Source organism: Sminthopsis crassicaudata, chromosome 5 (genome assembly GCF_048593235.1).
Source record: "Sminthopsis crassicaudata isolate SCR6 chromosome 5, ASM4859323v1, whole genome shotgun sequence".
Classification (NCBI taxonomy): Eukaryota; Metazoa; Chordata; class Mammalia; order Dasyuromorphia; family Dasyuridae; genus Sminthopsis; species Sminthopsis crassicaudata.
Genome location: NC_133621.1, coordinates 280,358,896 through 280,380,994, shown reverse-complemented (window position 1 = coordinate 280,380,994; position 22,099 = coordinate 280,358,896). Strand labels below are relative to the sequence as shown.

The 22,099-nt window shown below is 38.4% G+C and overlaps 1 protein-coding gene across 6 annotated transcripts in view; it reads left to right on the top strand.

The window, feature by feature from the left end:
- Positions 1 to 22,099, top strand: part of TMCC3 (transmembrane and coiled-coil domain family 3) — a 316,968-nt gene that overhangs the window by 193,321 nt on the left and 101,548 nt on the right. The window contains exon 2 of one of the 6 annotated variants that reach the window (XM_074271229.1): positions 2,587 to 2,705. The exons of 3 other annotated variants lie outside the window; for them this stretch is intronic. In XM_074271229.1, the coding sequence (XP_074127330.1) occupies positions 2,587 to 2,705 (119 nt within the window). Of the gene's footprint in view, positions 1 to 2,586; positions 2,706 to 6,959; positions 7,425 to 15,953; positions 16,820 to 22,099 lie in introns of those variants that run through there. 2 more of the 6 variants (XM_074271230.1, XM_074271233.1) reach the window with 2 other exon arrangements.

The window sequence follows — 22,099 nt, the reverse complement described above, 5'->3', positions numbered from 1 at the left end:
ACCTGTTTTGAAGGTCTTTTAGTCTCTAGCCTAAATATCCCTAGTTCCTCTAGCCAGTCCTCAACAGTGCCCGATTTCAGTGCCCTTTAAACATCTTCATCAATGTTTTGGAATATTCTTTAACTTGGGATCATAGAATCATGAGACATAGTGTAAAATTCATAAGATTCCCAAATGGGTCAGGAACAGAGGAAGAGGAGGGAGGAAGGCTTGAAGAAAAGTGGGAAGGAAAGAAGAAGGGAAACAAGGAGGAAAGAAAGAAGAAAGAGTAAGGAAGAAAAGAAGAGAGAGAGAACGAGAAAGAAAGGGGCCACAGAGACCAGCTAGTCTAGTCTCCTCATTGTGGAGATGATGAACATCAAGGGGAGGTTTGAAGGATCTATTCAATCAATGTTCAAGGGTTCTCCTGGATCTCTTAACATTATATGCTTTCCAGTGAAGACCAGGGGTTATCCATTATCCATCAGCTTGCCTTCTCAAAGGCCAACAGGGTTTATTTTAAGTTGGCATCTGCTATATGTCAGGGATACAGAAGATCAGTCTAGTAGTTCATATTTGAGACTGGAATGAAATGAGATATTTGTAGACTGGACCATCAGTCAATGGAAAAAAATTTAATTTGCTGGGCCATGGAAAGGATCCTCAGCAAGGATATAGCACCCTTGGTTGAAGTAGATGAAGTCCATTCTCATATTTATATAGAACTGTTCTAGCTAAGAGAACAGGGCATGGTGCCAAATTTTTAAAGTCATAGCAGACATTGATACCTTTTAGGCTGGATTCTCTTATGGCCACTTAAAAGCCTCTTCATGAATTGGAACCTTAGAACTCTGGGCCAGTTAAGTCTCAAGGTTAGAGTCAGTTCCTTTAAAGGAGAAACTGGACTAGATGTGTGGGATAGGGTGAGGGACTAGAGCCAGATGGTATGGACTCAGAGAGCTAAATTTATATCTTGAAATTTATGGATACTAATATATCAGAGCTTGAGTTATTGTTTTGTTGATTTCTAGACTTAAGAAAATGATAAAGACAATGACAATAATGCTGATTAAATTAAAAAGTTTGTCATAACATTTTTTCCCTTTAAAAAGTGGTATTAACATACTACTGGATAGAACCCTAGAAAAAATATCCCACAGAAGTAGGAGAATAATTAATACAATAACAGCAATATTGTACAGACAAATAACTTTGAAAGATTTAAGTACACCTATCAATACAGTGACCAACCATGATTTCAAACAAGCAATGGTAGTAGGTAGTAGCCTATAGTTCAGGCTACCTGTCTTCTGATAAAGGGGTAATGAATTTGACACAGAATAAGAAATACTTTTTTGGACATGGCTGTTTCAGGAATTTTTTTGGTTTTGCTTTATTTTTCTTTTTTCAAGTGAAAGTGGAAGAAAAAAATTAATGTTTGCTAATTAGGGGATTTGTTTTAAATAAAAGGAAAGAAAAGTCAGTCTACATATGGCAGAGTCTTGAGAAATAATGCTTTAGTAACCAGGTCATTTTAGGGGACAATCTGGACTTATGGTGAGCTAGCCAGCTTATAAACTGTTCTATATAATTTGCTAACTTCACACACTGGGCTACTTTATTTCATTTCAAAAAGCCAGATTTATTGTCCTTTCTTTCCCTGTCCCTGTTTTTAAATGCTTACTATACCCTTTTCCCTCTTATTCTAATATATATTGCTCTCTGATACAAAATGATATTTTAACATGAGAAAGATGAATACTTCTCTTTTCATTTTAGTTTGGGCTTTTTGTTCATTTATCAGCTTTTCTCTTCCCTGTCTCTTTTAATTTCTTCTCCAACAAAATAAGAAGATGGGGGTCTACTTAGAATAATAACTAGCTTTTATCTAGTGCCTGCTATGTACCAGGCACCATGCTAAGTGCTTTCCAAATATTATCTTGTTTGATCTTTATAATAATTCTTAGAAATAGATATTAATTATAATCTGCATTTGCAGAGGAAGAAACTGAAGCAGAAAGGTTAAATGACTTGCCCATAAGTCATATAGCAGATAAGTGCATTCATATATTTGATGTAATTAATCAAATGAGTTGAAATATGTAAAATGTTTTGCTTTAAGCTTTCTGTACTTAGCTATTATTAGTAGTTAAAGGCTAGTAGATGCATTCAATTTAACTGAAGTAACCTTTATCAAATACTCAAAATGTGCCTATAGAACACTGTGATTACTGTACTGAGAGGCCTGTATTTAATTAAATACCAATTTTATGCAAGGTACAGGGCCATGTGCTGAGAATACAAAGACAAAAGACAAAATGATAATGATAAGAATAGAAATGGGTGTGGGGAGGAAGGTAAGCAACTGGCTTTACTGGTTTAGAAGATATGAGACTGATCTGGATTTATTTCTAGAAATTTCAAAAACTGTTAGGCTTTTGCTGACCTCGACCCCATCTTCTCAAATTACTTTTATTTATTGTATATTTTGTATATTTTACATTTATTTTAATGCCTTCTATCATAAATTCATGTCAATTACATGACCCTTAACATAAACTGACATGCTTTTCTCATTCTTTTTTCATGTGTCTTAATTTCCTGGAGACTCCACCTTTTACTTCTTTGCATTTCTGTATGATGCTTGGCAATATGGTAGACTGATTTTTGAAAGATGTGGGCCTGGAAGGCTGGAAGAGGTGTACATAGGAGACAACAGTATCCAGGTAGGGAATGGTGAGAAGGGGCAAAGAATGACCAAAGAGAAAGAAAGAGAGATTGAGAACTGTGACAGTGAGGAGGAAGGCTTGGCACTGGAATGGTACCCATTTTTGAGAAGCTGATCTTAGGGATTTGTATTAAAAATTCTAATGGCATTTTAAATAGGAACTCAATTAACAAATATAAAGAATATTACAAACAGCAAACAAATATATGTAAAGATGATCCTGAATGGTAAGTAAATGTAAAGAATATTAGGAATAATAAATAAAAGTGAAAGTATTATAAATAGGAAGTGAATGTAAAATATTAGAAATAGTAAATATAGAGTATTATGAATAGTAAATAAATGTAGAATTATTACAAATAGTGACAAGATATAAAAATATTAGGAATACTAAATAAATAAAAATAAAATATTGCAAATAGTAAATAAATGCAAAGAATATTACACATAGTAAATAGACTATTATGAATAATAAATAAATGTAAAAATATTACAAATAGTCAACAAATAAATGTAAAGAATATTATGAATAGTAAATACATAAACGAATGTAAAAAGTAAAAGTAATAAATAAATAAATGTGAGGAATCTTACAAATACTGAATAAATATAAAAAATATTACAAGAAGTATATTAAATTAGTCTAAGGGTTCAACAAACAATTTTTTTTTGTTATTGAAAGGAGTTTTGGGGAAAAAAGAAATCACTAAGAATCACTCACATGGTGAGTATGTGATGGGAAGTAGTGGATAGACAGATTTAATCATTTAATCAACAAGCATTTATTAAAAATCTATTACATGTCCCACAATGGGGATACAAACATATAATTGAAATATTTCCTCCAGGAGATTGAGTATTCTTTGGGAGATGGATTTTATTTTCTGCCTAACTTTCTATCCTTAATGCTTAGCTCAATATTTGATAGTAGTGTGCTTAATAAATACATGTTAGCTGAATTTGAATTTATAATCTAGGAGGGGATCCATGTTAGAATCCCCAAGTTGGAGAGTTAGAACTTTACCAGCCAGTAGTTGTTTGCCCTTCCAGAAGAAGACCATGACATCCAGGAGGTGATGCCATGACATGCAAGTGAATTGGTTTTAAGTGAGAGTTGGCTAAGTATCCCTGGGTTCACCATCCTATTTAGGGTGACAATATAAACTTTGGACATATTTTCATACTTCAGTTCAGGGCTTGAGACTCATTAAACACATCAATCAACTTATGCAATTTAATTTAATAACTTGAAAAAAAAAGATTAGCCAAAAGATCCTTCTCTAATAATAATAATATATATATACATATATATATATATATATATATATATATATATATATATATATATATATATATATATATATATATGACTTTATAATACTATTCTCTTAATTTCTCTAGGGAGAAATAAGTATTTAGGACAATAAAAGGCAGAGTATTTTTTCTGAGACTTTATCTTCACAGAGGAATTTCTCTCTCCCCAAGCGACTAATAGAGCCCTGTTTTTCTCCAATGAAAGGTGCTAGACCTGTTTTTCCATTTACTACTTCTCCCTGGAAAACCAGATGGTAATCAGTTCTGTCCACTTTTTTTTTAATGTGGAACTGTACCCTGTGATTTTTACATGGTGTATATGATTCTATGTGTGTGCATATGTGCATATGTATGTATGGGGGGAGGGGTGTGCAACTAAGTTATCAAAGGTTTCAGTACATTCCTGATGACAGATTTTATGCCTATTGCCTGAGGACTAGCCTGAGTAAGTTCATTACTTGGCTAGCCACAGAATGATGCATTTTTCAGCTATTGCAACTCCAGAAAACTTTCTACTAAGTTATGGAGGGATTGCAATCTGCCTCAGTGGAGAGAGTACTCCCTGCTGACAGAATCACAGCTCCTTAAAATATTTAAAAATATATAAAAGGCAGCCCCATGACCAACAGCTTTGGTTGGGGTAAGAAACGAGTTCATTTAAACTAAAAGAATCTCAAAAATCTTCTGTTGGTTTTGGATTCCGAGCCAAGTATAGTTCTGTTACTCCTACTCCTAACTAACAGATGGATTTCTTTTAGTGAGCTCACTATAGTATTATAGTACATGGCTTACAAAATGTTTTTTGCATAGCATTTTAGTGATGTACATCCGGACAGTACTATAGTCCTGATTTTATTGCTGAGGAAAATGAGATAATTGGTGTGGCTAACGTGTTGCTACTCTTCACTGAACCCTAATTCCTAGTAACAGAGCCAATCAGCAAGCATTTATTAATTGTCCACTCTGTGTCAGATTTGTGTTAGATGTTAGAGATGCAATCATTTAACTGGCATTTATTAAGCATTTACTATGTGTCAGGTATAAGGACAAAGACACAAAGATAGTCTCAGATTTCAAGGAAGTCGCATTCTATAAGGGAAGAAAATCTGTACATATATGAGATATACAAAAGAAATGCCAGATAATAGGGGGTGGAGAGAGGGAGGCAGTATTATTTGAGGAAAGAGATTGAAAAAGGTTTCATGTGGGAATGGGCCTATTATATGTTATACTTTCTCCACAGTTCTCCAAGGAGGGTTATTAGACTTCATTTCAGTATTTCCTGACAACTTTAGGATACTTAAATTAGTAGTTTAGGATCATCTGCTTAACTTGATAATTAAAGCTCTGTACAGTGTGGCCTCTACTTACCTCCCCAGTCTTATTTCACATTCTTTCCCTTTCTGCCACTCTTTGGTATAGTCAAACAGGCCTGCCAGCTGTTCTCCTTATGGCATATGCCATCTCTTGCTTCAGTCCCTGGAATGGAATCCTTCCTCAGATTTAGCTTCCTTCAAAGCACAGTGCAATGAGGACATTCTTAATTTGCCCTTCTCCCCACAGGCCATCTGGAAGACACTTTAGAATCTAGGTCTATTTCCTGGATGAGGAAACTGAATCACTTGCCCCAGATCACACAGGTAGCCAGATCTCAGGGGTAGGATTTGAACCCAAGTTTTAGTTCAAGTGTTCTTTTCTTTGTATCTCTCTGCCTCCTGTGTAACATCTGCTTATACTGTCTTCCTCTTGAAATTACTTGTTACTTTGTATAAATATTGTCTTTTTACTTACAGTAAAGCAACCTTTTTCTCTTGTGTATTTCTATCACATGTATCTTGTACATAGGGTTAGGGACTGGATTTGGAATCTTATTGGTATAATAACTCCCAGGTGAGGAAATCCTCTCTAAAAAATATTAGATTGCCTTATAATGTTTATTATTATATGCTATATAATATTGACTATTATATATACCTTAAGCAGGGGTTCTCAAACTACAGCCTGTGGGTCACATCCCTCTGAGGACTTTATGCGGCCCACTGGGTTACGGCAAATGGGCTGAGGGGTGGAGACAGTGTGAGCTTTTGTTTTTAGTATAGTGCGGCCCTCCCACAGTCTGAGGGACAGTGAACTGGCCCCCTAGCTAAAAAGTTTGAGGACCACTGCCTTAAAGGATTGAATTCCCATTAAACAACCCATTAAAAATCAGAAATAGGTTTGGGGTCTTTGAGGCTCCTGTGTGGGCATTCTATCCACTAAGCCATGTAATAAACTTAATAAAACACTTAATAAATTCTCCTGTGCAGACATAGTCATATTAAGAAAAGAGAAAGAAAGCATAAGAAATAGACTGATAATTTCAACAGGTGGCACTTTAAAAAAAGGAGATCTTGCAGATTTCGAGATGAAAGCTTATAGAGACAAGAAAAGAATAGAAACTGTTTAGGAACTAGTAGGAAACAATATTTTCTATGAGGGGGAGGAGTGTGATTTCATTGTGTAACGGTAGATGGGAGCCAGCCTGTGGAGAGCTTTGAATGCCAGCCTAAAGAAGGTGCATTTTCTCCTAGAGTTCATAGTGAGTCTCGGAAGTTTTGTAGTCTTGTTTTGTAGTTCTGTGCAGGAGGAATCTGGCGACTGGGGTGTGGGGAGGGGGGCGGGGAGGGAGAGTTGGGGGAGGGGAAACCTAGTAGAAGGGAGAGTGGTCAGAAGTAGATTGAAGGAATCCGTGGAGAAGAAAGGCCAGAATTCGGGCAGTTGATAAATAGAATAGGAGCGGTGGGGATGTGGGGAGAGGTGGAAAGAGGGAAGATTTGGCAACTGATTGGATGTGGGGCGGGGGAAGGGAGGGGCCGCGTGTTCTGCATTTATAAATCCATTTAAAGAGGAGACGCCTTTTTTTTTTTTTTTTAAAGGGCGGAGAGGGAGCCCTGGGAGTGAAAAAAAAGTTTTCCTAGAGATCGGGGCTGTGAGCTGGAGGAGAGGGAACGCAGAGCTTCCCCGGCCCTCTGGGGGGACCACACTGCGAGCCTGGAGCCCCGGAGAGCGGAGGGGAGGGACGAGGGAGGAGACTGGCTTTCCTCCGCCCGCTCTACCGCACCCAGCCTGCGGAGGCGCCGCCGAGTTCAGCAAAGGGTTAAGCTGGGGTGAGCTGCCTCTGGCCAGAGCTCGGGGCTCCCCTCCAGTGTAGACGCGCCGAGCTGCGGCCGAGCCGGGCGCAGGGAAAAGTTGGGAGCGTGCCTCAGTGTTAGCCGCCCGTGGTCGGCGGCTTGGGGAGCAACGAGCACCGCCGCAGCCGCCTCCTCCTCCTCCTCCCGGAGCCAGGATGCCTGGGAGCGACACGGCGCTCACAGTGGACCGGACTTACTCTGACCCGGGCCGAAACCAGCGCTGCAGGAGTCGGGTAAGCTTGGCGCGGCCAGCCATCGGGGAGGACCGGGAGAGCAGGGGGCGCGCACGGACCCAGCCTAACCCTGACCCCGGTCCCGGCTCGGGCCGGGGGAGGGAGTCGGCTCTTGGTTTATTCCTTTTTTCCTCGCCGGAGCAGTTCCTAGAAATAGTTGCGTTTAATAAGTTCCTCCTCCCCAGCCTCCCGTTCCTCCTTTCTCCGCAACGCGTCCCAACTACGTTGGGTACCTCGGAGTTGGGGGGTGGGGGGAAGAACCCAAAAGACCCGCCGCCTGAACTTGAACCCTCCACCTGGGTTGGAAAAAAGGTTCGAGTGCACGACTAACCCCTTCCCGTATCGCGTCAATTCTAGTCAACAAGCATTTATTAAGCACCTCGTGTGTGCCAGACTGTCCTAAAGGCTGAAATGTCCCGAGGAGCTCCGGGGCTCTTCTCACAATAATGTTTTTAAATACATAAAATAAAGAGTGGCAAAGGAAATTATATAATTGTTTTTAAGTTTCCGGACCCCTTGGACACTTTCTGAAAAAGAAGGACCCAGGTCGTCCTCCAGAGAGCTGCCAGGCCGGCGAGGGTTCCCAGCACACACGGACGGGCCAGGGGTGCCAGCCATGGTGGTGGCGTTGGGGGAGGAGAGAGGTGCGTGTGTGTCACTGGGACATTGAAGATAACAAGGATCTCTTTTCTGTGATCCTCCCCCTCTCCAGCCCCAGATCCCGCTTTCTCAATTTCTACAGTTCGAGTTTCCTCGGGTTATCTGGAGAGTGAGCGACAGACATCCTGGGCTGGCCGGCCCCGCTTTGGCTTTGCGGGCGCTCTTGCGCTGCCGCCCCCCGAGTAGCTCGGCTTGAGCAGAGTCTGAATCCCCATCGGCTGCTTCCCTGCTCTTTAAAACCTAGGGAAGCAAGCGCCCTTCTCATTGTTTGCAGTATAATTTGCTGTTACTGATTTTGGCTGTGGGCGAAAATAGCTCCTCTCTTCTGAGGCTTCTGCAGAGACGAGAAATTCAGGCTTTAGAATAAAAGATGAGGGGCCCAGCTTGAGAGAGCAGCATGACTTGATCTCTCCAAGCAAAGGAAAAAACAAGTCTTCCTCTTTCCAATAGGCGTTGATTTTCTTGACCTCCCCCTATCTTTCTGGATGTCACAAATGGACGGATTTTTTTCCGTCTTGCCTCTTCATGAAATGCCTTCCAGCCAGCACCCTCCCTCCTCCACCTTGGCATTCGCTGCTGGCTTGGTTAAGTCCTTTGCCCTTTGCTCTGTAAATAGTGCCCACTTATTCCTGACCCCCAGGGTCTCTGTGTCTGTTTCTCTGTATAAAGTTCACCTGGGAAATCTGACGTTCTGTTCTACTGTTCTATCCACCTGGCTGAGCCATACATAGCCTAATCAAGTGACTGGTGAGCTAGTCATGTCTACCAGCTGTGGATACTACTCAGAGACCTTTTATTCTAGTCTTGCAGGATTGAATTATTAGCCCAGTCTTGATAAGATTGCTTCTTTGTGTGTTTTGCAGGCTGGAAAGTCAGTAAATATTCAGAAGCTATGTGCCAGGAACAGGGCTAAGGGTTAGGTACACAGAGAAACCAGTCTCTGTCTGCCCTCAAGGCTCTCACTTAATGGGGAAGACAACTTTCAAATAGCTATGTACAGAAGGGATACATAGGAGGTCATCCACAGAGGGAGGGCACTGGAATTAAGGGAGATTATAAAAAGGAGGATTTTAGCTGGGAAGTGAAAATGAGAAGGGACAGAACTTCAGGCATAGACACAGTTAGGATGCCCAGAGTCAGGAATGAGTGTATTGCTAGAACAGAAAGGAAGATTGTGTCGATGAATAGTTTAGTAGTAGGAGGTGGGAGTGAGATTTTAAAAAAAAAAAAAAAGTGTAAGAAGACTGGAAATGTGGAGGGGGCAGATTATTGGGGGGAAAAGTCAAAGCAGAGGATTTTATTATCAGTTGAACTATTACTGGCTAATTTCACCTTTGATGAGCAGAGATAGCACAGTCATTGGAAAGAGAAATGAATTTGGAGTCATGTTGCTGTTCATTATGGCTTACCATTGGGTTTTTCTTGGCAAAGATTTTGGGTGATTTGCCATTTCTTTGTCCAGCTCATTTTATAGATGAATTATCTGAAGCAAACAAGGTTAAGTATCCAGGGTCACTCAGCTAGTAAGTGTCTGAGGCCAGATTTGAACTCTGGAAGAAGAGACTTCCTGACTTCAGGCCCAAGGCCCTATTCACTTTGCTACCTAGATGCTCCCTTTGGGGTTATAGAATCATACATTTAGAGCTGGAAGAAACTTAGTGGAGCCTCTGAATGACTATTTGCATGATTTTAGGCAAAGTCAGTTAATTCTCTAAGCCTCAGTTTCTTCATCTGTAAAATGAGAAACTAGGTGATCTTGAAAGGACTCTTCCCAGCTCTAAGTGAGTCTATGATCCAATGATTGTAGCATTTGGGTGTTGGAGGTCATGAGTTTGAATCCCAGCTGTGTGGTTTCAAACTATGTCTTTCCAGAAGGCATTTCCCTGAAACTTCAGTTTCTTCATCTGTGAAATGAGGGAGTTGGATTTGATCACTTATAAGGTCCCATAAAAGATAATAATTGCTAAGAACTATCTTATTAAGTTAGAAAAAATAATAACACGATTTCATTTGGAAGTACAAAAAATTGGGAACTTCAAAGAAACCAGGGGGGAAAAGATATAAAGGAAGCAGATTTAGTAATGTCATACCTTAAACCATATTATAAGGTGAAAGCATTGTTGAAGTATAAAATGGATAATTATGATTAATTTTAAATTAAAACATTGTATAAATAAAACATGCAGCCAAGAATAGAAGGAATGCAGAGAATTGGAAGGGAAATTTTCATTGACAATCTCTCAGAATGTGATTGAATTAGAATATTATTGGGGAGTAGGAAATGATGAGCTGGTTGATTTAGAAAAAACATGGGGAAAAAACTTTTGAGGTCCCTTACAACTCTAAATTTTGTAGCATAAGTCTTAGGCTAGATTCTTTATACACCTCCTCCCCCAACTCCATCTTTTTTTTTTCTTAAAGCTTTTTATTTACAAAGCATATGCATGGGTAATTTTTCCAACATTGACCCTTGCATAACCTTTTGTTACAAATTTTCCCCTTCTTCCCCCCACCCCCTCCCCAGCTGGCAGGTAGTCCAAAACATGCTAAATATGTTGAAATACATGTTAAATGCAATATATGTATACATATATGTAACGTGCTCTCCTGACAGTTACAATTACTAGTCTGTCCTAGACCCACCAGAGTACCTTTGACCACTGTCCTCTGCAGTGTGAACTCTACCTGGCTCGCCTCCTCTGAGGCCTTCAAAGGTCTCTGGCCACAATCTCTTGAATCTATAGTTTAATAACCGGTAGCGCACTCAAGAACAACCACGCGTAATCTTAAAAGCCTTTATTATACCTACTCACATAATGCCCTGACTGATGCCCTGACTTGTTGGTTCCCGAGTGAACACCTGGTCAGAAGACCCATGTGTTCACTACCAAAACCCTTACCTCTTTTGGCTATCCATCTTGGCTTGGCCACCCAGGCTAGGAAGCCAAGGTGAAGAAGGCCAGGTTAAAGAGGACCGCCTGCTGCCTGCAGTGGGCTTACATAGGGCCTGTGAGGTCACACACACAGCCAATCAGCGAGAGAGTCACCCATTACGAAGCTATCTCAATATGGCCAGGATCCCGCCCAAGGGCAGTCCTAATATCCACAGAAATTACTTCCGGGCCTCAATCTCCTGATGCACTGTGGCACCCATTTAAAGGCCCCTTACACATATACAGTTATCTTGTTATGCAAGAAAACTCAAATCAAGAAGGAAGAAAAAGAAAATCTAAGAAAGAAAACAAAATGCAAGCAAATAACAACAGAGAGAGAGTGAGAATACTATATTGTGTTCCACACACTCTGTTCTCATGGTTTTTTCTTTCTGGGTGTAGATGGCTCTCTTCATCATTGGATAAGTGGAACTGGTTTGAATCATGTCAATGTTGAAGAGAGCCACGTCCATCAGAATTGATCGTCATATAGTCTTGTTGCCGTGTATAATGATCTCCTGGTTCTGCTCATTTTACTTTGCATCATCAGTTCATGTAGGTCTCTCCAAGTCTCTCTAAAATCATTCTGCTGGTCGTTTCTTATAGAACAATAGTATTCCATAACATTCATATACCATAGTTTATTCTCCAATTGATGGGCATCCACTCAGTTTTCAGTTTCTTGCCACTACAAAAAGAGCTGCCACAAACATTTTTGCACATATGGGTTCCTTGCCCTCCTTTAAGATCTCTTTGGGATATAATCCTAGTAGAAACACTGCTGGATCAAAGGGTATGCATACTTTGATAACTTTTTGAGCATTATTTCAAACTACTCTCCAGAATGGTTGGATCCATTCACAGTTCCACCAAAAATGTACCAGTATCCCTGTTTTCCCACCTCCCCTCCAACATTCATCATTATTTGTTCCTGTCCTCTTAGCCAATCTGACAGGTGTGCAGTGGTATCTCAGAGTTGTCTTAATTTGCATTTTTCTGATCAATAGTGATTTGAATCACCTTTTCATGTGGCTACAAATAATTTCAACTTCATCTGAAAATTGTCTGTTCATATCTTTTGACCATTTATCAATTAGAGAATGGCTTGAACTATTATAAATTTGAGTCAATTCTCTATATATTTTAGAAATGAGGCCATTATCAGATTCTTTGGATGTAAAAATGTTTTCCCAGTTTATTGCTTCCCTTCTAATCTTGTCTGCATTAGTTTTGTTTTACAAAAACTTCTTAACTTAATATGGTCAAGATTATCTATTTTATGATCAGTAATGATCTCTAGTTCTTCTTTCGTCACAAATTCCTTCCTTCTACATAAATCTGAGAGGTTAACTATCCTATGTTCTTCTAATTTGTTTACAGTATTATTCTTTATGTCTAGAAAATGAGCCTATTTCCACCTTATCTTGATATAGGGTGTTAGTTGTGGGTCTATGCCTACTTTCTGCCATACTAGTTTCCAATTTTCCCATCAGTTTTTGTCAAATAGTGAATTCTTATCCCAAAAGCTAGGACCTTTGGGCTTGTCAAGAACTAGATTGTTATAGTCATTGGCTATTTTGTTCTGTGAACCCAATCTATTCCACTGATCAACTTCTCTATTTTTTAGCCACAACCAAATGGTTTTGGTGACCTCTGTTTCATAATATAGTTTTAGATCTGGTACAGCTAAGTCACTTTCATTTGCTTTTCTCTTCATTAATTCCTTTGAAATTCTTGACCTTTTGTTCTTCCAGATGGATTTTGTTATTATTTTTTCTAGGTCAGTAAAATAGTTTCTTGAGAGTTTGATTGGTATAGCACTAAATAAATAGTCATCTTTATTCTGTTTGCTGACCTATCCATGAGCACTTGATATTTTTCCAATTGCTTTGATCTGACGGAAAGTGTTTTGAAGTTTTGCTCATAGCTCCTGACTTTCTCTTGGCAGATAAATTTCCAAATATTTTGTATTATCAACAGTTATTTTAAATGGAATTTCTCTTTGTTTCTCTTGCTGTTGGATTTTGTTAATGATGTATACGAATGCTAATGATTTATGTGGATTTATTTTGTATCCTTCAACTTTGCTAAAGTTGTGGATTATTTTTAATAGCTTTTTAGTTGATTCTCTGGGGTTCTTTAAGTATACTATCTTATCATCTGCAAAAGTGATAATTTGTTTTCATTACCTATGCTAATTGCTTTAATCTCTTTTTCTTCTCTTATTTCCAAGACTAGCATTTCTAATACACTATTGAATAGCAGTGGTGATAGTGGGCAACCTTGATCTTATTAGGAATGGTTCTAGTTTATCCTCATTATATATGATGCTTGCTGATGGTTTTAAATAGATGCTACTGACTATTTTGAGGAAAAGTCCATTTATTCCTATACTCTCTAGTGTTTTTAATAGGAATGGGTCCAACTCCACATTTTTGCTTGCTTAATTCCTTTAGGAGTTTTTCCTTTTTAAACACACAGCTCCTTAAGACATTAATATTAAAAAATTCTAAAATTGCCACCAAATTTTTATATATAAAGATCCCAGCAATTTGGCAAAATTGTTTTTAAAAAATCTTTGATTTTCCACGCCTTCTTGTAGTCTTTACATAAAGTTTGACTCAAAAGAAGGAAGAGAAATATACCTCTCTTTCTTTGCAGAAGTGGTGGACTGTGGTTGTGAAACATTGTACATGCTGTCAATGGGGTTAAGCTTTTGGTTAGTTTTGTGGAACTGACTTTTTATTTAATTTTCCTTTTTCATTTTTGATTCTTTGTTATAAGGGATTGACTCTTTAGGTAAGGGGAGGATGCATTTGGAAATGAAAGTGTTGCTAAAAACTTTCGATACAATTTTAAAAAGGAAATGGTTTCAGGGTCTTAACTGTAGAGAAAAAACCTGAAATTTAGAACTGGGAGGGAACCTTAGAAGTCATTTTGTCTAAACTTTCTATTCTAGGGCATATGATTAACCAAAAACACACAGATTAAGTAGCAGAGCTGGCATTGGAACTCTGGTCTTTTTGACTCTAGGGACAATGTGTTTTTTTCTCAAATTAGAATAAATATTCTTCCTCCTCTTTTCTTCCTCTTTCTCCTTCTTTCTTTTTCCTTCTTCTTCTTCCTTCTCTTCCTTCCTTCCTTCCTTCCTTCCTTTTTCTTTCTTTCTTTTTCTTTCTTTCTTTCTTTCTTTCTTTCTTTCTTTCTTTCTTTCTTTCTTTCTTTCTTTCTTTCTTTCTTTCTTTCTTTCTTTCTTTCTTTCTTTCTTTCTTTCTTTCTTTCTTTCTTTCTTTCTTTCTTTCTTTCTTTCTTCCTTCCTTCCTTCCTTCCTTCCTTCCTTCCTTCCTTCCTTCCTTCCTTCCTTCCTTCTTTCTCTTCCTTCCTTCTTTCTTTCTCTTCCTTCCTTCCTTTTTCTTCTTTCTTCTTTACCATCATCTTCTCCTACTCCTCCTTTTTTAAAAAGGAAACCATGAACTTCTGTTAGACACAATTTTTAATGTTTATATTATTTACTATGTTAATAGTAACATTGACCTGCTTGTCTTTGTCACTTTCTGAACTGTCTTCTGTGTATCTTTAAATGCTTCATTAATGCTTTGTATATTTGGGTTGCACTTCTGTATAGATTACTTGATTACTTGAAAATTAGGAAGATTTCTGATTTTTTAAAAGATGTTTTAATAATAATAGCTAGTATTTATATAGTGCTTTCAGGCCTGCAAAATGTTTTGCATATATCATTTCATTTGATTCTCATAATAAACTTGGAAGGTGGGTGCTATTATTATCCTCATTTTATAGATGAACAACTGAGGCCCATAAAGGTTAAATGGTCTACTCAGTTTCACACAGTAAGTGACTGAGGGAGGATTCCAATTCAAGTCCTTTTTATTCTGAGCCCAGCATTTTATGCACTATGGAAGGAAGGAAACATCATTTGTTAAGCACCCATTTGCCAGGATGTGGGCAACTGGATAATACAGTGAATTGAGTAGAGGGTCTGGCCTCAGATTGACTCTGGGCAAGTTACTTAACCTGGTTTATCTCAGTTTCCTCATCTATAAAATGAACTGGAGAAGGAAATATGGCAAATCATTCCAATGTCTTTGTCAGGAAAACTCCAAATGGAGTCACAAAGAGAAGCATGCACCTGAACAAGAACTATTAAGTGCTAAGTGATTCACAAGTATTATCTCATTTGATCCTCACAACAACCCTGGGAGGTAGATAATCTTATTATCCCCAAATTGATGAAAGTAGAGCTAAGAAGTTTCTGACCCCAAATTTGAATGTGGGTTTTCCCTGACTCCTAGCTTAACACTCTATTTGCTGAGCTACCTAAAGATTTTTTTTAAAGAAAAATTATCTTTAAAAAAAATTGAATTGATGCTCTTTTCTTCTAAAAAAACCCCAACACTTTCCAGTATCTCCCCTTCCTCCTTTCATCCCTCCCTTAATAAGATCAAGCAAAACAAATCAATCCATTGGCCATGTCTGAAAATGTTTGCCTACTTCCTGTGCATAGGAGTTCTTTAAGAAGAAATATAGTCTCTGATTTTCTTGGACATTTCCTTAATGCCATTTCTGTAAGTAACAGAATGAGTTGTTCTGAATGACAAGCCAGTTCTATTGCCTTTGAGCCTTGTTCAGCTGTGTAAAGCTGACTATGTGACCTTACAACTGGTCACTCAATGAGTATCAATGTATCAAAGAGTAACCTGGGACTTTTTAGATGAAATGACATGAAGGTGGGACTTTACTTGGATAGAAGCTTTCAGTTTTAGCTGTATGCCTTCAGGTGATCCTCCATTTCTAGAGCTGTTTTTGTAAACCAACAAAAGTTAAATAGGGGAGAGTTTATTTTTTTCCTTTTCAGGTCATGCTTGTTTAACACCTATTTTATAACTTTATGAGCTTGGTGATACCTAATATTTATCACATTTACTACTGGTAATTCATTTGGATATAGCTTGGCTATAGTGTGTATATATATATATATATATATATGTCCTTATCTGATTCCTGTTATGGGCCAGAACTCTGTACTTGAAACAAGGATTCTTACAAGGTGCTAACTCAGTGGAATTGATGAAGACAGTGGTTATGAATGAGATGAGGTGAGATCTTTCAAGACAGTTGTGAAAATCGAATAAGGCTTCATCTACTTCAGAGTTTAAATAGGCCTGAAGAACTCTGAAGTTCGAGTCAAGGGCATAATTGCATTCCCCTCCCATGATATCATCTCCTCCCTATTTCATCCAAATATGGGCAACTGTGTACTTATTGGTCAAGTTCAATTTCGTGGGTAGATCTCGTGTTTAGAATGTAAGACTCTCAGCCAATGAGGATGAGAGTCAGTGGTGGGAGGAGGTGTTTTGCTTTAGGGATTAAAGGTGCCATCCTGCCCACAGGAGGTACTTCCTCTCTTCCATTGTCTGCTCGAAGGGTGGGACGCCCTTCTAGGGAGAATGTAAAATAAACTTTGCTTTTTTCTAGAGCTCTCTCCAGCTTTTTTTATTAAATGGTGACCCCTCACCATTTCTGTACCACACAGTTTTCGGGGGCTCGTCCAGGATCCTTTACTTGGTGAGTAAGTGAACTCCTAGGTGCTAGCGGGGAGGCGCCCTGCCCAAATTTAGGCAGCCTGCCAGCGTCCAGGGGCTTCTCTTTGCTCCCCAATGTAAAATGGGCCCAGAGTAGAGAAACTCAGAGAAAATCAAAGTGACAAACTCCGTGGTGAAAATCCCAACCGGTTGGTGGAGGACAGATCAGTCAAGCAATTTGCTGTGCAGCAACTCAGAGGTAAGCCCCTGTGAACCCCTTGCTGGAAGGGGCTCTGGATTAAACTCCTTCCAAATTCAATGGGTGTGGCCTAGTCCCAGCCAGCCCATGCAGAGAGAAATGAGAAAAATATCAGAAAATACTGGTACATAGTCCCTTGGGAGATAAATTAAGTAATTGGAACAAACTGCCAAAAGATGAGGAAAAAAAAAGAAAAAGAAGATAAGGTATTGTTGTTTTGTTGCAAACTGGGTGTGCCAAAAGGATTAAATAGTGTACCTGAGAGGATTTAATTCCATTAGCCCTTCTAACGGCCTTAGGGCAGGGAGGAGAAATATGTCTATTTTGGCTGTTTCAGCTGACCAGAAATAGCCCTTAGTAGATTCCATTTGGGATCAATATTCTGTATATTGGGGAAGTATGTGGGATTGATCGAGTGAAGATGGTGGCTTCCTTCCTTTTCCTCCCATGTGTCCTGACTGCAGCAGGGCCACGAGGGCCAGGGGAAAGAAACTGATATTTAGTGAAATTCATTGTTTTAAATATGATGGCAAAGTAGTTTTATATTATTGGGAATTTAAAGCTGTGTTTGGGATTTTAAGTTAAAATATAGATTATTAAAACAAAATGCTGGTAGCTTAACTTAGGGGAGGTTGTGGTTGTATCTCCCTACTTAGATGGTATGTTGTTTTCTAGAGGTATTGGGTAATTTGTAACTGAGCTATGCCTTAAGTATTTGTCAGCTCTGTTGGGCTTGTATTAAGTTTTATGAAATTTGGGTCAATTATTTGCGAACCTTGAAGTGTAAAATTTAAAAATATATACATATATATTTACTTAAAGACATGGGACAAGAAAGACTGATTTGCAAAAGCAATTAATAGTTTAAATGGAGCTATGATATATTGGGTCGGGAAGCATGGTGGTGTGGGGGAAGGGTGGCCACGTGAAGAGGGACCTGGTCGGGTGTTCTAGATATTAATTATTTCTACTGTTTAAAGGAACAGCCTACATTTATATGGTGTTAATATTTTTATTTTTCAAGTCTATAGCTGTTTTAAGGAGTTTGTTGGAATTGTAAATTTTCTGAAAGCAATTCATTTCTACTAAGATTTCATCTGACTAAAGCAAATTATTTAATGTTTATTTACATACGTGATAGTCTCTTTGTTTATAGAGTATTTTAATCTGATCTGATAATTTGATAGGGTTATTTGCAAAAATTTAATCTTTTTCAGAATGAAGAGAGTATTAATGTTAAATCTGAAAGATCTGAAAGTTTCTTTTCTGTGGAAACGGGATGGACAACATGCGATTTAGAATTTTTTCTTTGTATTGAATATTTTGAAGGCAATAATCTGTGTAATGTTAAACCTAGAACCATATACTTAGAGATGAAAGATAAACTGTATAATCTGTGAACTTTCTAGGATGAATCTTTACTGTGATTCTTGAGAACTAGATTCACCTGAAGACTTGATTAATGATAATTGCTGTAGGAGATAAAATCTTTTGGGACTGTAGCTAATGTTTCCCACATTTTGGAGTACCTCTAATCTAACAGGCCAGTGGCCAGTTGCCAATTGAAGTTGGAGGAAGGAGCAAGGTTTATGGAAATGTCAGTATGTCACCTTTGTGGGGGGAAGCCCCCTAGGGACGAGAGACCAACAATATTACCCTTTTACAAGGAATAGTTCAGACATGTTTTCAAGGGAACAACCTGCTCTAAAGGGTCATTATTGGATCTGTGGTTTAACTGCCTATACTCACCTACCTCTTAATTGGACAGGGACTTGTTATATTGGACTAAGGCCAAAATTTTCTTTCTTCCTGAACAGACAAACCAATATTTAGGGATTCAGTTGTATGATGATTTGGGAAGAGGGAAACGAAGTTTAGATACCTCCATTACTCAGACTGGAGATGCAAATGGTTGGGGTGACACCTGGCCTCCAGAAAGAATAGTTAAAGAGTATGGGCTGGCCACCTGGGCTCAAATGGAAGTTGGGGATATAGAACCCCAATATATATGTCGAACAGGATAATTAGGCTTCAAGTATTTATAGAGATTATCACCAATCAGACAGTTGAGGCACTAGATCTTTTGGCTGATGAAGCTACTCGAACCAGAGAGATTATTGTAGAACACAGACTTGTGTTGGATTATTTGTGGCTGAGGAAGGGAGAGTTTGTGCTAAACTAAATTTATTCACATGTTGTATAAAGGTTGATGACATGGAAATCTAGTAAAAGAAATCACTAAGAACATTAGGAAATTCGCCCATGTTCCTGTACAGATGTGAACCTCACTGTTCAATACTTCGTGGTGGTCCTGGTTTGGGAAGCTGGTGGAAGCAGCTCCTTTGGTTTGGCCTTATAGCCCTTAGTGGTGTTATATTACTCCCTATCGCATTCCTTGTTTGATCAGATTAATAGCCAGAATTGTCCATTATCTGGAATGATCAGGTTGGAAGAGAAAGCTGAAGGGTCTGTTTGATGGATGTTGTTAAAAGGGTAAGGATGGAGCCAGTGGCCCAAGGCCAACAGGAAACAGAAGAAAGTGAGGAATTCATAGGGAATGTGAAATTATGTTACAAAAATTGAAGAGATCTCAGTGTACAAAATAAGAGGAGGGACTGAATGAGGTGAGGTGAGATCTTGCAAGATAGTTGTGAAAATCGAATAAGGCTTCATCTACTTCAGAATTTGAGTAGGCCTGAAGAACTCTGAAGTTCGAGTAAAGGGCATAATTGCATTCCCCTCCCATGATATCATCTCCTCCCTATTTCATCCAAATATGGGCAACTGTGTACTTATTGGTCAAGTTCAATTTCATGGGTAGATCTCGTGTTTAGAATGTAAGACTCTCAGCCAATGAGGATGAGAGTCAGTGGTGGGAGGAGGTGTTTTGCTTTAGGGATTAAAGGTGCCATCCTGCCCACAGGAGGCACTTCCTCTCTTCCATTGTCTGCCAGAAGGGTGGGACGCCCTTCTAGGGAGAATGTAAAATAAACTTTGATTTTTTTCTAGAGCTCTCTCCAACTTTTTTTATTAAATGGTGACCCCTCCCCATTTCCGAACCACACAGTTAGCTAGTTTACCATGGTGATTAATATTTCTCTAGTTCAGTACATGTACTCAGAACTTAATATAGTTCTACTAGATTGACACCTATTCTACAAGATTCACACCTATGATAATGTAATTATAATAGAGCATATAATTTGGGACAAACTCTGCCAGATTCATTCATTCCATCTCACACCACTGTGGTGGCAGGCCTGTCCTCCTTCATTTCTCCACTGAGACCAAGGCCCTCTGAACCAGAGAGCACCAGAGACAGACTCAGAAGGGCTCGGAGACAGACTCTGAGAAGACACAGGACTGAAGGCTGGAGCACAAGCTCTCAGACGGAGACAGACTTCAAGATTGTTGTGGTAGTCCTCCTGCCTCCCCCACAGAAACCAGAACACATTCCACAGGACCTCAAGAAAGCTGGCCCAGGCCCCAGGCAAGGAAACTAGATTGTGAAGGAGATAATAAAGAATTTGGACTTTATCCCTGGTTATTCTTATGGTGATTACTCTGCTGAAACAAAGGCTGGTCCAAAGACCTCCAGAAAACCAACTAAAACATTACAGTTTCCTATAATGATTCCTGTGAAGTTGGTAGGGCAGTGAATAGTATTATTGTTGTATCCATTTTACAGATGAAAAAAACAGAAATGCAGAAGCTGGTCACATAGCTAGGTAGATGGAAGAGGTAGTGTCCCAGTTCTGATTTGTAGTTGAAGGGACTTAATTTTTTTTTCTTTATTGTTCTCATAAATTTGTAAACATTAGCAAAATGAGTCAACAAAGAAAAACAACAAAAAAAGAATTGTATAAGAAGTTATGATATTTTGTTACATATAGTTTTGTTATACAAAACTATTCTGTTTGCAAATCTCTTATATATGTCTTTCTGTATTAAATGCTTTTTAAAAATTTTGTTGATACTTTTCTTTATTATTTTTCTAATTGCTATCATTAGTCACTAAGACCTCCTCACCCTGAAAGAAGTAGAATAAAAATTATACTAAACAAATCAACATGTTGGCTTTGTCTAAAAATCTATAACTCATTCTGCACCTCTAGTTTTTTGCCCTTCTGCCAAGTTGTATTTCATCATCAGTTATCTTTTTTTAAAAATTTCTTCATTTTTTTATTCTGAATTCTTTTATATTAACATGAACTTTTCTGCATATAAAAAAGAAAAAGTTGGCTGTATGAAACCATGATTTTGTCAAGTATATATTAAATCTAACTTCATAGTACATTGTTTCCTTGCTTGTCTATGCCCCCTTCATCATTCTTCTGAAGCCATGTTTGGTCACTCTGCCAAAAGAGAGATGCATGATCTCTCTTCTGGAGTTGTGATTGGTCCTTGCATCAGCAAGAGTTCTTAACTTTACCAAGATTGCTTTCCTTTACTTTATTGTTCTCCTGATTCTGCTCATTTTACTTTTCATCCATGTATACTCCTAGGCTTTTCTGAATCTGTCATTTTCTCATAATGCAGTATTATTCTATTACATCTTTATGCCATATTTGGGCACCCACTTTATTTCCATTTATTTTTTACATCCAAAAGAGCTGCTTTAAATATTTTGTATATGTGCATCCATCCCTCTGTCTTTGCCCTCTTTGGAGGAAATGTTTATGTTCAAAGACAGAGGGGGAAAGATCCACATGCAAAAGTATTTAAAACAGCAAGTATTATACCTGTCTGTATACTAGTATATGTGTGCATACATCTGTACACACACATATAGACAGGTCTAAAAGATGTATCCTAGGATATGTACAGTGTAGTAATTTTTGGAGTTTTCTAAAGTGGCTGGACACAGCTTTGTGCACTAGTGATCTCTCCCTAGGCTATGGGATACCAATGGGCTTTCAAAAAACCAAGAACAGTGTACCTGGTGTCCTCAAAGAACGAGGTTGGGTCAAAAATAAATCAATTTGAGGCAAGCAGGAATTTTCATTAAAACTGAGAGAAGAAATAGCAGAAATGGAACTTCCAGTTTCTTTAGCTATAAAATGAATGAAGTTCTGTCATGAGTTCAGCCTGGGATCAATGAAAAGTTTTGCCTAATAATGAATTTGGTCATTTTGTTTGATAGAATTTCTTTACCAACTAATTTTCATTAAGCTATTGTGATACAGTAAGTATCTGATTACTATATTCCCCCAGTCTGGAGCCTCTGGCGATTGGTATTTGTCCTTTGTCCTTGGCCTAGGTTTGGATTTTGTACATTGT